This window comes from Hemicordylus capensis, chromosome 1 (genome assembly GCF_027244095.1).
Source record: "Hemicordylus capensis ecotype Gifberg chromosome 1, rHemCap1.1.pri, whole genome shotgun sequence".
NCBI classification, from domain to species: Eukaryota; Metazoa; Chordata; class Lepidosauria; order Squamata; family Cordylidae; genus Hemicordylus; species Hemicordylus capensis.
The window spans coordinates 162,614,992-162,629,490 of NC_069657.1; the positions used below are offsets into that span (position 1 = coordinate 162,614,992).

General features: G+C 42.3%; 1 protein-coding gene across 11 annotated transcripts in view; it reads right to left on the reverse strand.

Annotated features, from left to right (window-relative positions):
- The window catches only part of HEG1 (heart development protein with EGF like domains 1), a 94,093-nt gene that overhangs the window by 10,070 nt on the left and 69,524 nt on the right, over positions 1-14,499 (reverse strand). For 10 of the 11 annotated variants that reach the window (XM_053282961.1, XM_053282960.1, XM_053282965.1 and 7 more), the window contains 6 exons: positions 13,880-14,040; positions 12,676-12,810; positions 6,787-6,829; positions 6,631-6,668; positions 4,826-4,913; positions 2,768-2,942 (listed from right to left, as the gene is read on the reverse strand). In XM_053282961.1, coding sequence (XP_053138936.1) covers positions 2,768-2,942; positions 4,826-4,913; positions 6,631-6,668; positions 6,787-6,829; positions 12,676-12,810; positions 13,880-14,040 — 640 coding nt within the window. Of the gene's footprint in view, positions 1-2,767; positions 2,943-4,825; positions 4,914-6,630; positions 6,669-6,786; positions 6,830-12,675; positions 12,811-13,879; positions 14,041-14,499 lie in introns of those variants that run through there. The other variant, XM_053282969.1, reaches the window with a different exon arrangement.

Sequence of the window (14,499 nt, forward strand, 5' to 3'; positions counted from 1 at the left end):
AGCATACAGGAGATAGGGCTGAGAGAGATTCCTGCCTGCAACCTTGGAGAAGCTGCTGCCAGTCTGTGAAGACAATTCTGAGCTAGATAGACCAATGGTCTGACTCAATATATGGCAGCTTCCTATCTTCCTATGTTCCTACACGCAAATAATGTGCCATGCACAGTGTGGCACACAAAAACATTATATCTCACCTCCAGCCCCTCACCTCTGGCTCTGACTTTACAAGAAGTAAGGTCTCCAGGATAGCTGAGAAGAGAGAAGTATCTGCCTCTCAAGCTATATTATTTATGACATATAGAAGAACAGGTTCATTTCTCATGGGGTTATGAAATCTCATGGCTCCTCTGTCCCTTACAGATTATTATGACATTTATATCCTGCTCTTCCTCCAAGGAGCCCAGAGCACTGTACTACATACTTAAGTTTCTCTTTCACAACAACCCTGTGAAGTAGGTTAGGCTGAGAGAGTAGTGACTGGCCCAGAGTCACCCAGCTAGTTTTATGACGGAATGGGGATTTGAACTCGGGTCTCCCTAGTCCTAGTCCAGCACTCTAACCACTACACCACGCTGGCTCAAATAGTCCCTACCTATGCCTGTAAATTCTACTCAATTAACTCAAAATAATCATACTGAAAATTAAATTGAACATTATACTGCATTAAGCAACTAAAACATACTGCATTTTTTGCATTTTTGCCCTGGATTTTACAGGCACTGCATGTTTTGCATTCAATACTCTGCCATCCCCAGAATCACAGACACAGAGTGATTCCATGCCTGGTATCTCCCCATTTCATAAAACATACATCCCCCATAAGCACCCCCTCCATTTCTGCTTACTGTTTTTGAAATAGGAATGATAAAGGATGCTTCTTCTTTGAAATGAGACTGTGCCTGTGGTCTTGCTCACTCCCCATGTCTCCTTTCTCCTAGCCCAGAGCAAGCAAGGGGAGGAGGAGAGCCTCTGGTCAAGTTTGAGAGTCCCTTTGTTTTGACTTGATGACTTGTTGACTCAGACTGAGCCAGAGCCCAGAGGGGGCAGCTGGGAGAACAAAGGGAAGCCACCCCACCCACCCCCACCTCTGTGAGTCTGTCGGTCTTTGCATTGCAATCCACTTCGGAATCCATTTAGCTGCCTGCAGAGGATTCCCTGTCCTGAAAGAGACAGAAAAGCCTGTTGCTTTTCTTCAACTTCCATTGGCACCTTCCCAGACTCCAGTGGGTGGCGCTCCGATGCTACGCATCTCTTGCTTCATAGAAAAAGCCGCCCCTGCTTAGGTACAATATATGAAGCTCCCACTGAGGTCAAGATCTTGAGAATCTGAGAGTTTGGCAGAGACCAGCAGTGATCCGACTGGGGGAGGTAACAAGGATTGTTACAAATACTATTATGGCACTTCTACAGTTTCCAACTTTCCAGGCCATCCAAGTGACTGTGAACTTTATCTGAACTTTAGAAGGATGGGCAACTGGTTTGGGTTGGCAGTATCAGCACACTGAACCTGCAGGGAACAGTTGTAATCTGAATGTACATCTGTCCCCATTCCAAACCATGTCTTTACACCTCCTTAATAGCTGAGTAGGTACCACATGGAGTGAGGGTCAAACCAGACATGACATCAGAGTTCTGTGGCTGGAACTCCCAATGTCATTTTCTTTTCAAAAAGCTGTTACTGAAGGGGGCCAAAATGCAATCAAGGTTTTGCCATGAAGGTCTAATCCTTTATGCCAGTACCAAAGCCTTGATATAAATACAACACACACACACACACACACACCCCTATGAAACTATTAACCGGACAATTTGTGCCTGTAAGGGCGAAGGGCTAGAATCAGAGAAGCTGCTTATGAAAAATAATAAGACATTGAGGCTATTCTCACGACCAGCAAAAATCGGGCTAGGAGAGTCTAGCCCGATTTTTGCTGGTCGTGTAAACCACTGGACTTGCAGACGAGCCCGGTGGTTTACAAGAGGGTAACCTGCTTAATTGCCCCTGCCCTTAGCCGAGGTTAGCGGAGCAAGCCTCGTCTGTGTGCTCATGTGTTGCTGCGGCACGGCTCCGCACCATGGCAACTCACGAGTAGACCCCCAACTGGGAGGCTAAAAAGCAGCCTCCCGGCTCGGGGGTCTCTCCAGTATGTCCTGCGTGTTCGCGCAGGGCATGCTGGAGCTTCTGGGGGCCATGTGGCCCCCGATGCTCCTTGTCCTCACCGGCTCCGTAACAGAGCTGGCAGTTGTGCGGGCGGCCATTTCAGCCGCCTGGAGCAGACTGCCTGCTCATGGACGAGGAGAGCGGGCTAAGCCCACTCTCCCCACTAACCCTCCCCAGGCTCTTCTCACCAATTGTGAGAAGAGCCTCAATGTGAGTTCCAATCATGGAACTCCAGCATCATATCTAGTTTGGTCCTCAGAACCAGAGAGCAAAGTTTCACAATGGCAGGTCTCACAAGCTGGGAAATATGATCAGTAGACTAGAGCATTTCTGTATCTGTACAGATGTGAGGTACTACAGTCTTTGGAAGAGGAAGAAGCATGCATACTGTAACCTTCATTTTTCAATTCCTTTCCCAAAATCTTGGAAATTTGTCAATTTTTGTTTCCTATAATTCTTATTTTGTCATCAAGCACTAATCTAGAGACCTTGTTTACCCTAGCCTTTTAAATTATCACAGGATTATTAATTATCCTGGCCTCAAAGTAGAGTACATAAGCTCTCCATATTTCCAAAACATGTTTTTTAAAAAAGTTCAAGAACAGTTACCATATAGTAAACATCTGTCATTTGTAATAGGTTTTTGGTGCTTCCATTCTCTTGCATTTCGATGGTTTCTCTCCCCCAGTCCTGAGCTCGAGGGGTTTTGGGATATTCAGCATATGGTGACATCTGGAAGTCTCCACTTTTGAAAATGAGTTTGCTTATGTCATTCTTGTTCTTCCTGAATGAAAAAGAAATTTATATGAAGACCAGATGAAGACCAAGGTGGCCCTTGTCATCCGTGGTTCCAACAACTGCGGTTTCATGTATTCAGGCACAGGATACAGTATTTTAAAAATAGGTGATATTCACCTATTCACTATTTTGAGTGGCCAGAAATGACTTCTCAGAAAATACACTCCAAAATTACATTCATTTCTCAGAAATGACACTAGGAAATGAGTGGCCATTTTACAGTGCAGAGCCATTTTGTGGCTTCTTCTTCTTCTTCTTCTTCATCATCATCATCATCCCCCATGATTTTTCATGAAAAATCAGAGGAATTGGGGGTTTGAAGGGGGCCATTGTGGAAAAGCTGGAGACCTGGAGAGCAATCTACACCGTACTTTATTTCTCTTATTTCTGTGCCCCACCCTGCTTTTGTGGCCCTTTTTGTGTGTGTAGGAACCTAACCCCTGGATTCCCATAGGGATAAGGTTTTTTTATTCATGGTTTCTAGATTGGTGCCTATAGGTGAGATTGGAATCTCCATGAATAACAAAGACCACCTGTATACAAAACTGGCAGCACTTCTCCAGGCTTTCAGAAAGGAGTCTTTCCCAGCCCTGCCTGGGAAAGGACTAAATTTGGGGTTCTGCATACAGAGGCTGACATACTGCACAGTGTTACATGTGCATTTCAATATAACTTTCATGCAATTGTGTAAGTGTACTCTTCCACAAGCACAAAAATTGTGCAAATGGAGTTGTGCAACAGTTTGGTCATTGGGAGTAGTGGCCATACTGTCATGCAGCTGTGTTTGTGCAATTTCTGCACTGCACAAATTGCACATTGCAACACACATCTAACATTGTGCAGTATGTCAGTCAAAGCATGTGCTCTATCATTGAGTTACGGCTCCTCCCTATCAATGCACAACCCTTTCTTTTGAATAGTCCTCCTTCTCAGAACGCATCCATGCTTTTCAGAATTTGTAATATCTGCCTGATACTGCCAGCATACTGTATTTATTGGAATCCAAGACCATGTTTTTCCCAGTGTTAGAAGTTTGCGTTGTCTTAAATTCAGAATGCTGTTCCTTTTGGGTAAATACAGGTATTACCAGTATCTAACCTCTGTTTTTTGAGGGAATCATCTTAAATTCAGGGTCATCTTCTGTTTGGGTAAATACAATATTTCTCTTGATGTGGTTGATGTGTAATTGAAACATTCAAAATTCTGATTTTTGCCCCATCCACACACCCCAAAGCACTTGTGTATCTTAAATATCTTAAATTACTTTATATTCTGATCTATGCCAAAGGCTCACAAAAATGTACATTTTTTATAAAAATAATAATTAATTAATAGATATTTTCCCCTCCAGCTGAAACCTGTCTTAACCATGTACTATCTATCTATCTATCTATTTGATTTCTATACCGCCCTTCCAAAAATGGCTCAGGGCGGTTTACATTAAAAACAACACTAAAATCAATTAACTGTTAAAATCGAAAACTGTAAAAACATAAAGCCATTATTAAAACAATTAAAACAGTTTTTAAAATCCTGGAAAACCAGGCCAAACCTTTATGGTTTAAAAACAGTTTTAAAATCCTGGGAGGCCGGGCCAAACAGATAGGTCGTGAGGGCTCTCTGGAAGGCCAATAATGAACTCAGATTACAGATTTCTGCCGGGAGTGCATTCCACAGCCCAGGAACCACCACAGAGAAGGCCCGCCTCTGAGTCACAATCAGACGTGTTGGTGGCAACTGAAGACGGACCTCCTCAGATGACCTTAATGTGTGGTGGGGATCGTACTGAAGAAGGCGCTCTCTAAGATAACTCGGACCTAAGCCGAATTATGAAAGAAAAGAGGAAGCTATTTGATTTATGATACCTACTGGCAGCATGTGACTATGAGAGCTATTCCCATGATGAGCAGAAGTCCACCTCCAGCAGCTGCAATCACAATGGTGATTAGCTGATAAGCTGTCACAAAAAACAAAACAAAACAAAAACAGAAATGGGAGAGATTCAGTTACAGTTTGTTTTGTCTTGAGTGTGTGTGTGTGTGTGTGTGTGTGTGTGTGTGTGTGTATATATATATATATATATATATATATATATATATATATATATATATATCAATAAAATAAAGTGAAAAGTGGCAATCACCTTCCTATTGCCTACAGGAATCTCCTTAGCTTTAGTTTCTGGGCTATTGTGATGACACAGAATGTTCATAATTCATTTCTTCTCCATTGGAGGAAAGTCTGGCCCACAGAATGTTAAGAAATGCCCTCATGGCACACCTATTTTCTCAGGCTTTTAACTGAAATTAATTTAAAACTGTTTAATTGTTTTTATCCTATGATATTATTTTAACTTTTTATTCCATGAAATTGTTTTAATTGTTTTTACCCTGTTTTATATTTGTTGTGTTTTAAATTGTGTACACTGCCTAGAGATGCACATATCAGGCAATATCGAAATATGATAGATAGATAGATAGATAGATAGATAGATAGATAGATAGATAGATAGATTTCTCTGACATAACTGAAATGGCTGGTTATGAGAAAATGCTCATGTGGGGCCTAGGGCTGTGTGATGTAGATTAGAGATTATATGTGGACCTGCCCTTTAAACATTCTAGAAACCTGAGCTAGTACACAATTTATTAGGGATGTGCATGAACCGAGATGCATGCACTGGTTCGGTGCTGTGGGGAGGGAAGCAGCGAGTGGGATCTTTCTAAAAAGAGAGCAGGTCCTTACCTGCTCTCTGCTGCCACATGCAACTTCCTGCTGGTGCGGCACTCGTCCCAAAAACCCATGCAGGGTGCTGGCACACACATGGCATCTGTGCGTGCCATTTGCATGGTCAGTATGGTGTTGCTGACCACACAAATGATGCTGGTGCCCTGTGCAGGCTCTTGGGACATGCACTGCTGCAGCGGGAAGCTACATGTGGCAGTGGAGAGCAGGTAAGGACCAGCTCTCTTTTTAAACACCCCACTCACTGCCCCGCTCCCTGTGGTGCCGAACCAGTGCACGAATCTCGGTTCATGCACATCCCTACAATTTAAGACATGGCTGAGAACAGGCATGAGTTGGCATATTCATATTTCATCTATTTGGAGACATCTGCACTGGCTGCCAAATTATTTCCGGGCTGAATTCAGTATACTTAAATTAGTAATAGTAGCAGTAATAGTAGTAGTAGTTGTTTTAATCTCAGATGGCCTGGCTTTCAGCAATCTCAGGGAATAAGTGCTTCTGATGAACCCCTTCCGTTACAGCATCTCATCCATCAATGATGGATGAGATGCTCAAAGTACAATCTAATCTGGAGGCTGGATGAGCTCCCACTAGACATGAAGACGTTTCTGTTGCAGCAGCAGTGCTCTGGAATGTCCTCCCATAGGAAGCCCCTATGGCTTTTGCATTACACTTTCACAGGTTGAGATTTTAATAATATTTTATGCTCTGTTGCTTTGGTTTATTCTATACTGGTTTAACCATTACTTTAAATGGAATTGTCTTAAATAGTGTTATGATTTTGATACATTATGGTCAATTATTTTAAATTTTAGGTTGTATGCCAGTTTGGAAATCTATATGGATCTATACAGTATATATATATATAAATATCTGAATAATTCAAGAAGGTGGATAGAGTTAGGGCTTTTAGACAGGATACTTACGATTCCCACAGTTGAATCCTCCCAGTCCAAATGGGCAACTGTAATAGAAGAAAAAGCCCATTATGTTTTCAACAGCTAAGTCCTAATTGAAGCAATATAAGATGATCAAAATGCATCTATTTGGGGAAGAAAAATTATTTCTGCAGCTTGTTATACCTCACACAAGTGCCATTCTCAAGTTTATACCCATCTTCACAAGCTGAAAAAGAGAGAAAGAGAATGTCCATGAATACACCGTGAATAGTAACAAGGCAGGGAGAATATCATGGCTGGATCCAGAGAGTTATTTTAGGTGCATTTGGTGGCATTTTTTATTTCCTTCTTTGAACAGCAAATGCAAGTGCAAAACCTCATCTGGGAGCTCCCTTTTTCATAAACTGAGTGCTGTGTGGCATGGAGAGCAGCTGCTGTTCAAGAAGCATAAGGCCAAAGCCCCCTTGTATCATGGAAAACCAGAAGCACCATACTTTTGATCCCAGCTAATATTTGTAATGATCCATGCAAACACCAAACACAAGTTCACAGATTCTTCCAGTCATCATATGAAGCTCTATTCAGACATCACATTGTATGTACATTCAGGTGTCTGTACACATACATGTTTTTGTGTGAATATCTGTACATGTGTTAATTTTAAAAGAGAACCTGGGTATAGGTCTCACATGTGTGGTACAGACAGGAAGCGTATTGCTATATGTGCAGTTAACATAACAGCTGCATCCGCATGCAATGGGGGACCAGAGTTGCAGGGACCGGTGGTTTCCTTACCATTGTGTCTGAACGTGTGCAACTCCGGTCCCATCTAATGTATGACATGAGGTTGTGCTCAGGAGACTCCAATTTGAATCCTCCATTTGTAGTGAATTTCTCTGCTCAAAACCGAGGATCCACGGAGCCTTCTTTCCATCTGACTGCAGCACTGGTGGTGGCTGGACTGAGTTGAGGGAGGAAGCTCCTCCTTCTCCCCCTCTACGATTGGCTATGTGGGCTGTCCTTCAAGCAAGAAGGAAGCCTGCATCACCAGTTGCCCCTCCTCTCCACAGTCTCTCTGGCTGGAGAGAGGATGCTCTCCCTGTTGTCCAAATGTGGACAGGAGAGCGAAGTGGGGCGGGTGGAAGTGGAACCGCAGGTCCATTAGACCTGCAGTTCAGTATGAGGTATGAATGCATCCAATGACTGAATAACTGTACTTCCACAGAGATCTGTATTTGTGTACACTGTACACAGATGGTATAGGCATAAAAGATAATGTGTAAATAGGGCTTAAGAAAATCAAGATTCATCCCGTTTGGAACAGTTTAAAATTCCTATACAGGTGAATACAGTAATGAACTGCAGAAGTTCTCCACAACAATCCAAAGCAAACTTTATCACCTCTTCACCAATAGTTTGGTGTAATATGCAGATAAAATAAATTAGTCATAGTTGATCTTGCAGTAAAAATATAGTAACCAAAGATATAAGAGCAGACTGTCCAGAGAGAAAAATAGATGAAGGTAATCTTCAGCAATAACCTAGATGCATGTAAACAAGTTGACCAGTGGAGGTCACTATTAAACCACAATGCCATAGACTAAAATCTTAGGCTGAAACATGTGGACTGTAGTCAGATGTATATTTCCCCTCAATATTTTTTTAAATCCAAAATCAGCCTCTGGATACTGCAGTCTTGAACGAAGGATTCATGAACAGTAAGTGTATGAAACCATTTATTTTCTAGATGTTTCCCAACTCCAAATAGAATCACCATCACTACCACCAGGGCTATTGCTTTTCTGCCTGCATGGGACAGGATGCAGATACCCATTTCTTTGACCTTGGAGAAAGAAAAACAGTTGGGAGGGGCTTTTTTGAGCAGAAAGCCGACCAATGAGGAAAGAGTAAAGCAGCCTCTCCCCATCCCACCTATGCTCAACACTGTAGCCGCCTGTGCCTGCTTTTAGTCTTTTAAAAAAGTCAGGGGGAAATATGTGGGCCCTTGCATTTTGACAGTAGTTGCTAACAAAGTAAATATACCACTCATGATATTCTAGAACTGCTGACCTTAAATATCCAAAGAAAAATTTTAAGCGACCCTCTATATCATATGATGGGAAAAACACATAATTTTTCATTCCATTATTTTTGAATCTCATATTATCCATAAATGCAACAGCTGGAAAACATTTGAGAGCTTTAGAGCAGTGGTGGGCAAAATATTACTTGTAGGATATAGCATGCTCTTCAAGGGTGTGTGTGTGTGTGTGTGTGTGTGTGTGTTTAAGTTTCTAGCCAGGAGCGGCCGGTGAGGGCAGCACCGGGGTGACGGGGGAGAGGCACCTTTAAGGAGGAATAAGCAGGTGCTTACCAGCATGTACGCAGCACCTGCAAGCTGCCACGCTCCACCTGCAATCCTACGCAGGGTGCTGGCGCGCCGCCCGGCACCCAGAGGGATCGCAGCGTGGTCCTAGCCTCTGTGCGTGCGTGGAGCCTCCACACCTGCACAGAGACCAGGGCCCATTCGGATGCCGGGCAGAGTGCCACTGTTCAGCACAGGATTGTGGGCAGAGTGTGGCAGCTTGCAGGTGCTGCTTACATGCTGGTAAGCACTTCCTTATTACTCCTTAAAGATGCCTCTCCCCGCTGCCCCCGGTCCTGCCCTCACCGTCCACTCCTGCTCCTAGCCCTCGTACTTGCAGAGACTGAAGAAAGTCACACCCCCAAAGTCCACATACAATGATTTGTACAATCAGTACAAATCATTAAAATTTATTCTTTTCTGACTCTTTCAATTTTCATAAAGCAAGTTTTTTTTAAAAAGAGGATTAGCTCGCCCATTTCAGTTGAAAGTGCCAATTTTAGAGTGAAGCAGGAAACGTGCAACATCACCCCAAACTGTAACTAGGCATCCATTATGACAACAATGTACAAATAATGTTAATTGAAGCTCTTCCCAGACATTACATGTGGGTAGAATGAATATATATGGTGGGGGCAGCAGTTTCCACGGCCAGCCTACACACATTCACTGGAACACATGAACATTGTTTATACACACACAGCTGTACGAGCAGAAGTACAGCCTGTCCACCATGCAGTCGGGAACCCAGGATTCCTAATCATATGGATAGTCTTATGCATGGAAACAATGCTCATGCATTTTAATGAACCTGTGCAAGGTGGGGAAGAGCCAGTCACTACAATGCTTCCCCACCACACATATAACATCTGAAAAGAGCTTGGATGTTTCTAAACTATGAAATTCAGCTTTAGTTCACTGGCTCATTTTGCTATATTCTTGGGTGCTGAACAATTTGCACATGTTACTTTAAAGTAAGCCCCATACACTAGCCTGTTAATAAGCAATTACTATGGTCCTGCTCTTTCCACAACTTAAAAAAGGCACACCAAGTGATGAGATAGACACTTTTCTATATAGCAGCAAAGGGCAGTGGGATCAAGTATTCAAAATGCTGGTTGTAACCTTTACAGCCTAAATGGTTGGGACCGGGTTACCTGAGAGAGCGCCTTGCCCCATATGTCCCTACCCGTACCTTAAGATCTTCTTCAGAGGCCCTCCTCCGGGTGCCCCTGCCAAACAAGGTGAGGTGGGTGGCTACCAGGGAAAGGGCCTTTTCAGTGGTTGCACCCTGTTTATGGAATAGCCTCCTCAGTGAGGTTCGCCTGGCTTCACTACTTTGCTCTTTTAGACGCCAGGTCAAGACCTTTTTGTTCACCCAGGCCTTTTAAATTTCAGTTTTCAGATTTGTTCTTTTAGCTTATTTTAAAATGAGCTTTTAAGCTGCTTTGTGTTGTATTTTGTATTTTTCTTGTCACCCTTTTTGTCTATTATGATATGTGTTATGTGTTTTTATTGTATGTTTTAATCCTTTGTTGTGAGCCCCTCAGAGAACAATTTGTTATGGGGCAGCTAACAAACAAAGTTGTTTATTAATTATTGATGGTGATAATGATGATGCAAGAAGCTGCTATGTATGAGAGCGGGAAGGAGGTCTGGCCTTTTGCCTGCAGCCCTCTGAGACTTAATTCCAAAATATACAAAGTTCTGCTTTCTAGAAAGTACTTCTCCCTATTACAACACTGGAAAGCATCTGAATATTTTTCAGTATGTCACAAATCCAGCTACACTATCTCCTGTGTCACAAGGCAATCATTTTCAAAATGCAGGACACATTATCAAAAAAGTGATATCCAAGACTAAAGATAAAGGCAGACAGATGAATCTGTTTCAGACAAGCAGATAACAGATATAGTCAAAGAAGAATAAATATATATATATATATGGCTTAATACAGAAAGGACTATTTTTCTTTGGGAGGTTCAATAGATGGGCTTGCTTTCACTCTGAGCTGATTGATTTGTCTTGGGTCAGAAAGGAAACCACCCACCCCACTCCCAATATGTGTTTAACAAATGTTTGTAATGTGTGTTACTTTAGGTTACTTCACTGCATTTTACAAAAGTGATCTCTTTTGCTACAGGCCCTTCTAGCTTCACACCACAGAATATGATGGTCTAGAAAGCATGATCTTCTCAAGTAGGAATGTCTAGAATCTAAGCAATCTGCCTCACTGGGGGAATTCTTGGACTATGTAGGTATTAATAATTTATTTGCCAAATGAGAGCAAACAAGTGACAGATGTAGGGTCCTCCAGGTCAGACCCACTTAACTTGAGCAATAGAACTGTGTCATCTGCAAAGTGTCTACGTGCGCAAGCACAAGTAGTGCTCTGTGCAGCTGGGGGAAAAAGGGCTCCCAATTGTGTGGAGCATATATAGGCATGATGCAGATATGCTTCTGAACACATTTAGCAGGGGTAGCATATTCACGAGATATCTGGAGGACAAACCCTGCTGTCTGAATATGGCTTAACCAATCCTGCAAAATATTACATCTTTCAGTGACACGGCCCTGCATCATACAGGCCTGATCTGGTCTCAGAAACACACACACACACACCATGATATTACCACACACATGGGCAGCATATCCTATAGGCACAAAAATAGAGAGAGTTTCCTAGAGGGTCAGTACAGATGTTACATTTCTGTACCACCACCCCCGCCCCGGCCTGCCATGTCTTTGTTCATTCCAGCTCCCATGTTCCAGTTGAGGGGGGCCTGCCCTTCCCCACAAGTGCCACTACAGAGTAACCAGGAACCATCTTGCTCTGAAGGCCGGAAATAAGAAAGACGTAAAAAGGACTCAGCATCAAAATATCTAAACATGTTGCTTGACGCATTATTGAAGCATTTATGTAAACCGTTTTGGGAGGGAAAAGCAGTATATAAAGGTCATAAATGAATAATAAACTAACATCTGACGTGGGACTAATGAAAGATCACAGTGGCTACTTCTGTGCTTAGAAAAAATGAGTTTATATTGCTGACATCTACACACACACACCACACACACAGGGACACAAAGGCAGCATGGAAAAATAGATCCCTGAACATGCAAGGAAGATTTTTTTTAAATTTTAAAATTAATTGAATTTGATCTGTGATATCCAATAGAATAATTAAGTGGCTCATGTGCTGTTCACTCTTGGGTTAAAACAATTCCCACTCTTGTGTCTGCTCATTTGGAACAATATGAACAATTCCACACATACACAAAAAAGCCTTGAATAAAAAGTAATTATCTTTTTACTTCGGTTGGAGATCCAACAAAACAGAGACAGAAATAACTGCACAATGTCATCTCTAAAAACTGAACTTTCACCACAGGCATATCATACCCCTCCGTGGCCTGTCCCCTTTTATTCTTTTCACTGGATTGTTCTAGCTTACACAGCATGCTGTGTAAAAGGATAATATTATTGCTGTGCCGAGAGCAAGCAAGAGATGATATCCCCAATTTCTACTGTAGAAAACCCAGCACTGAGCAGAGGAAACCTAAGCTGTTAATACTTATTCATAGGGCTTAGCTCCTTAGCATGCATAGAAATGCAAGAAACCACGTTGATCCCCAGAAAATCCTTTGAACTGGAACCAAGAGATTAAAGAAGCAGCCCTGCAATCCAGCTGTGTAAGGCAGAATACCTCTGCAGGAGTGATCCAGTTTGTTGTATTTGAAGTATCCAGGCTTGCACTGGCAAACCGCAATGCCATCCAAGTCCAGGCACACAGAAGTTTCTTTGTCGCATTCCGGATCTTTGTGTTTACACAGACCTCCAACTATCACAAAAGAGAAAGAAAGAATATTGGGAGTGCCATAACTCTGCTGAGAAAAAAAAGTGGACCTTAATTGGAAGCTTTTCCTCTGGGTACCACGCTGGGATTAGACACTGCTCAGTTTCAGTGGCTGAGATCCTGACTAATGAAGCAAGCTCACTTTGAGGGACTGTGGGGTGTGATGGGAGCCCCCATGCAATTCCCCCATACCCCCTATGCACATTGTTGCACAAGACCTTTCATGTTCCAAGATTGCCATGCTGCAGAAGGGCTATGCAAGATTGGAAATGCATTGCTGAGAGTTAATAAAAGGATAAACTTCTAAGTAAATGTTGTTATTTGCTAGCTAACTTGAAAGTTAGCTAACTTTGTAGCTCTCTTAAAGGACAAGACATTAAGGCCTCTTTAGTACGTAAGTAAAACAATGAGGAACAAAGATCTTATCAAACTTGAGCAAACGTGTTTCAGTGTTAAAACATCATTCTCAACGCTCTATCTCAAGCAGCTGGAAACTTTAAACTCTTTCTAGCTGCTTGAGACAGAGCATTAAGAATGATGTTTTAACACTGAAATGTGTTTGTTCAAGTTTGGTAAGATCTTTGTTTTTAATTGTTTTTCTTACACATTAAAGAGGTCTTAATATCTTGTCTGGAGTAAGGGAGAATGTGTATATCATCACCACTATATTGTCTTATTCTCTTAGATGAAAAAAAGCACTTGCTGTAACTCTCATTCCTTCTTTGTGGCCCCAAACCATGTTCAGATCATTCTGTCAAGTTCAAACCCTGTGTTAAATCTCCTCCGACTTAGATCCAGCCAGGCTTCAATGCCACATCTCTGAGATAAAAGGCCTGTACACAATTACCTGAATCCCACAATGTTTCCTCTATTTCACTTACAGGGATGATTTTGTAGAGAGGGAAACTTCTCACACATGTAGGAATAAAAAAAATCTGTACGGTATCTTCTGCTTTTGTGAAATAAAGCTTTTCAAAAGAGACCTCTAAATCTTTCACCAACAATATTTTTAAATATTTTTTTAAAGCCACAAACTTTTACGATGTCATTTTACCTCTGTGAAGCTGTGTAAAATTAGACAGGAACTGGCAATTCTCTTTGGGAACTTTGCAGGCCCGGATATGGCTTCGCACAGCACTGGTAACATCAAAAAGGGTGACATTGGAGACCAAAGAAAAGGTGCTCTGGACAGAAACTTGGATGTTACCTGCCTCCCTGAAGAGAGAACAAAACATTGAAACTTTGCTTGCAGAAGTGTAATAGAGTCATCCCTCGCCAATCGCGAGGGTTCCGTTCCTGGGAACCCACGCGGTTGGTGAATTCATGGTAGACAAACCATTGGTTTCAATGGCAAACAGGGGGTTAGGAGAATCACGGTCGCAAAGTGACCAAAAACATGGTAAAAAATTGAAAGAATTGCCCCCTAACCCCCCAAAATGACCCCTGAACCTCCCAAAATTGCCCTAGACCCCCCAAAATCACCCAAGCTCCCCAAAATAATCAACCAACCCCCAGAAATTACCCTCTGACCCCCCAAAATTACAAAAAGCCCCAAATTTCAAAAATAGCCAAACCGCAGATACTCAGGTCACAGTTGGAGAGGGCAGTCATGGTTTCCCAATCATGGATACTCAAATCCGCGATTGGGGAAACCATGATAGGTGAGGGGAGACT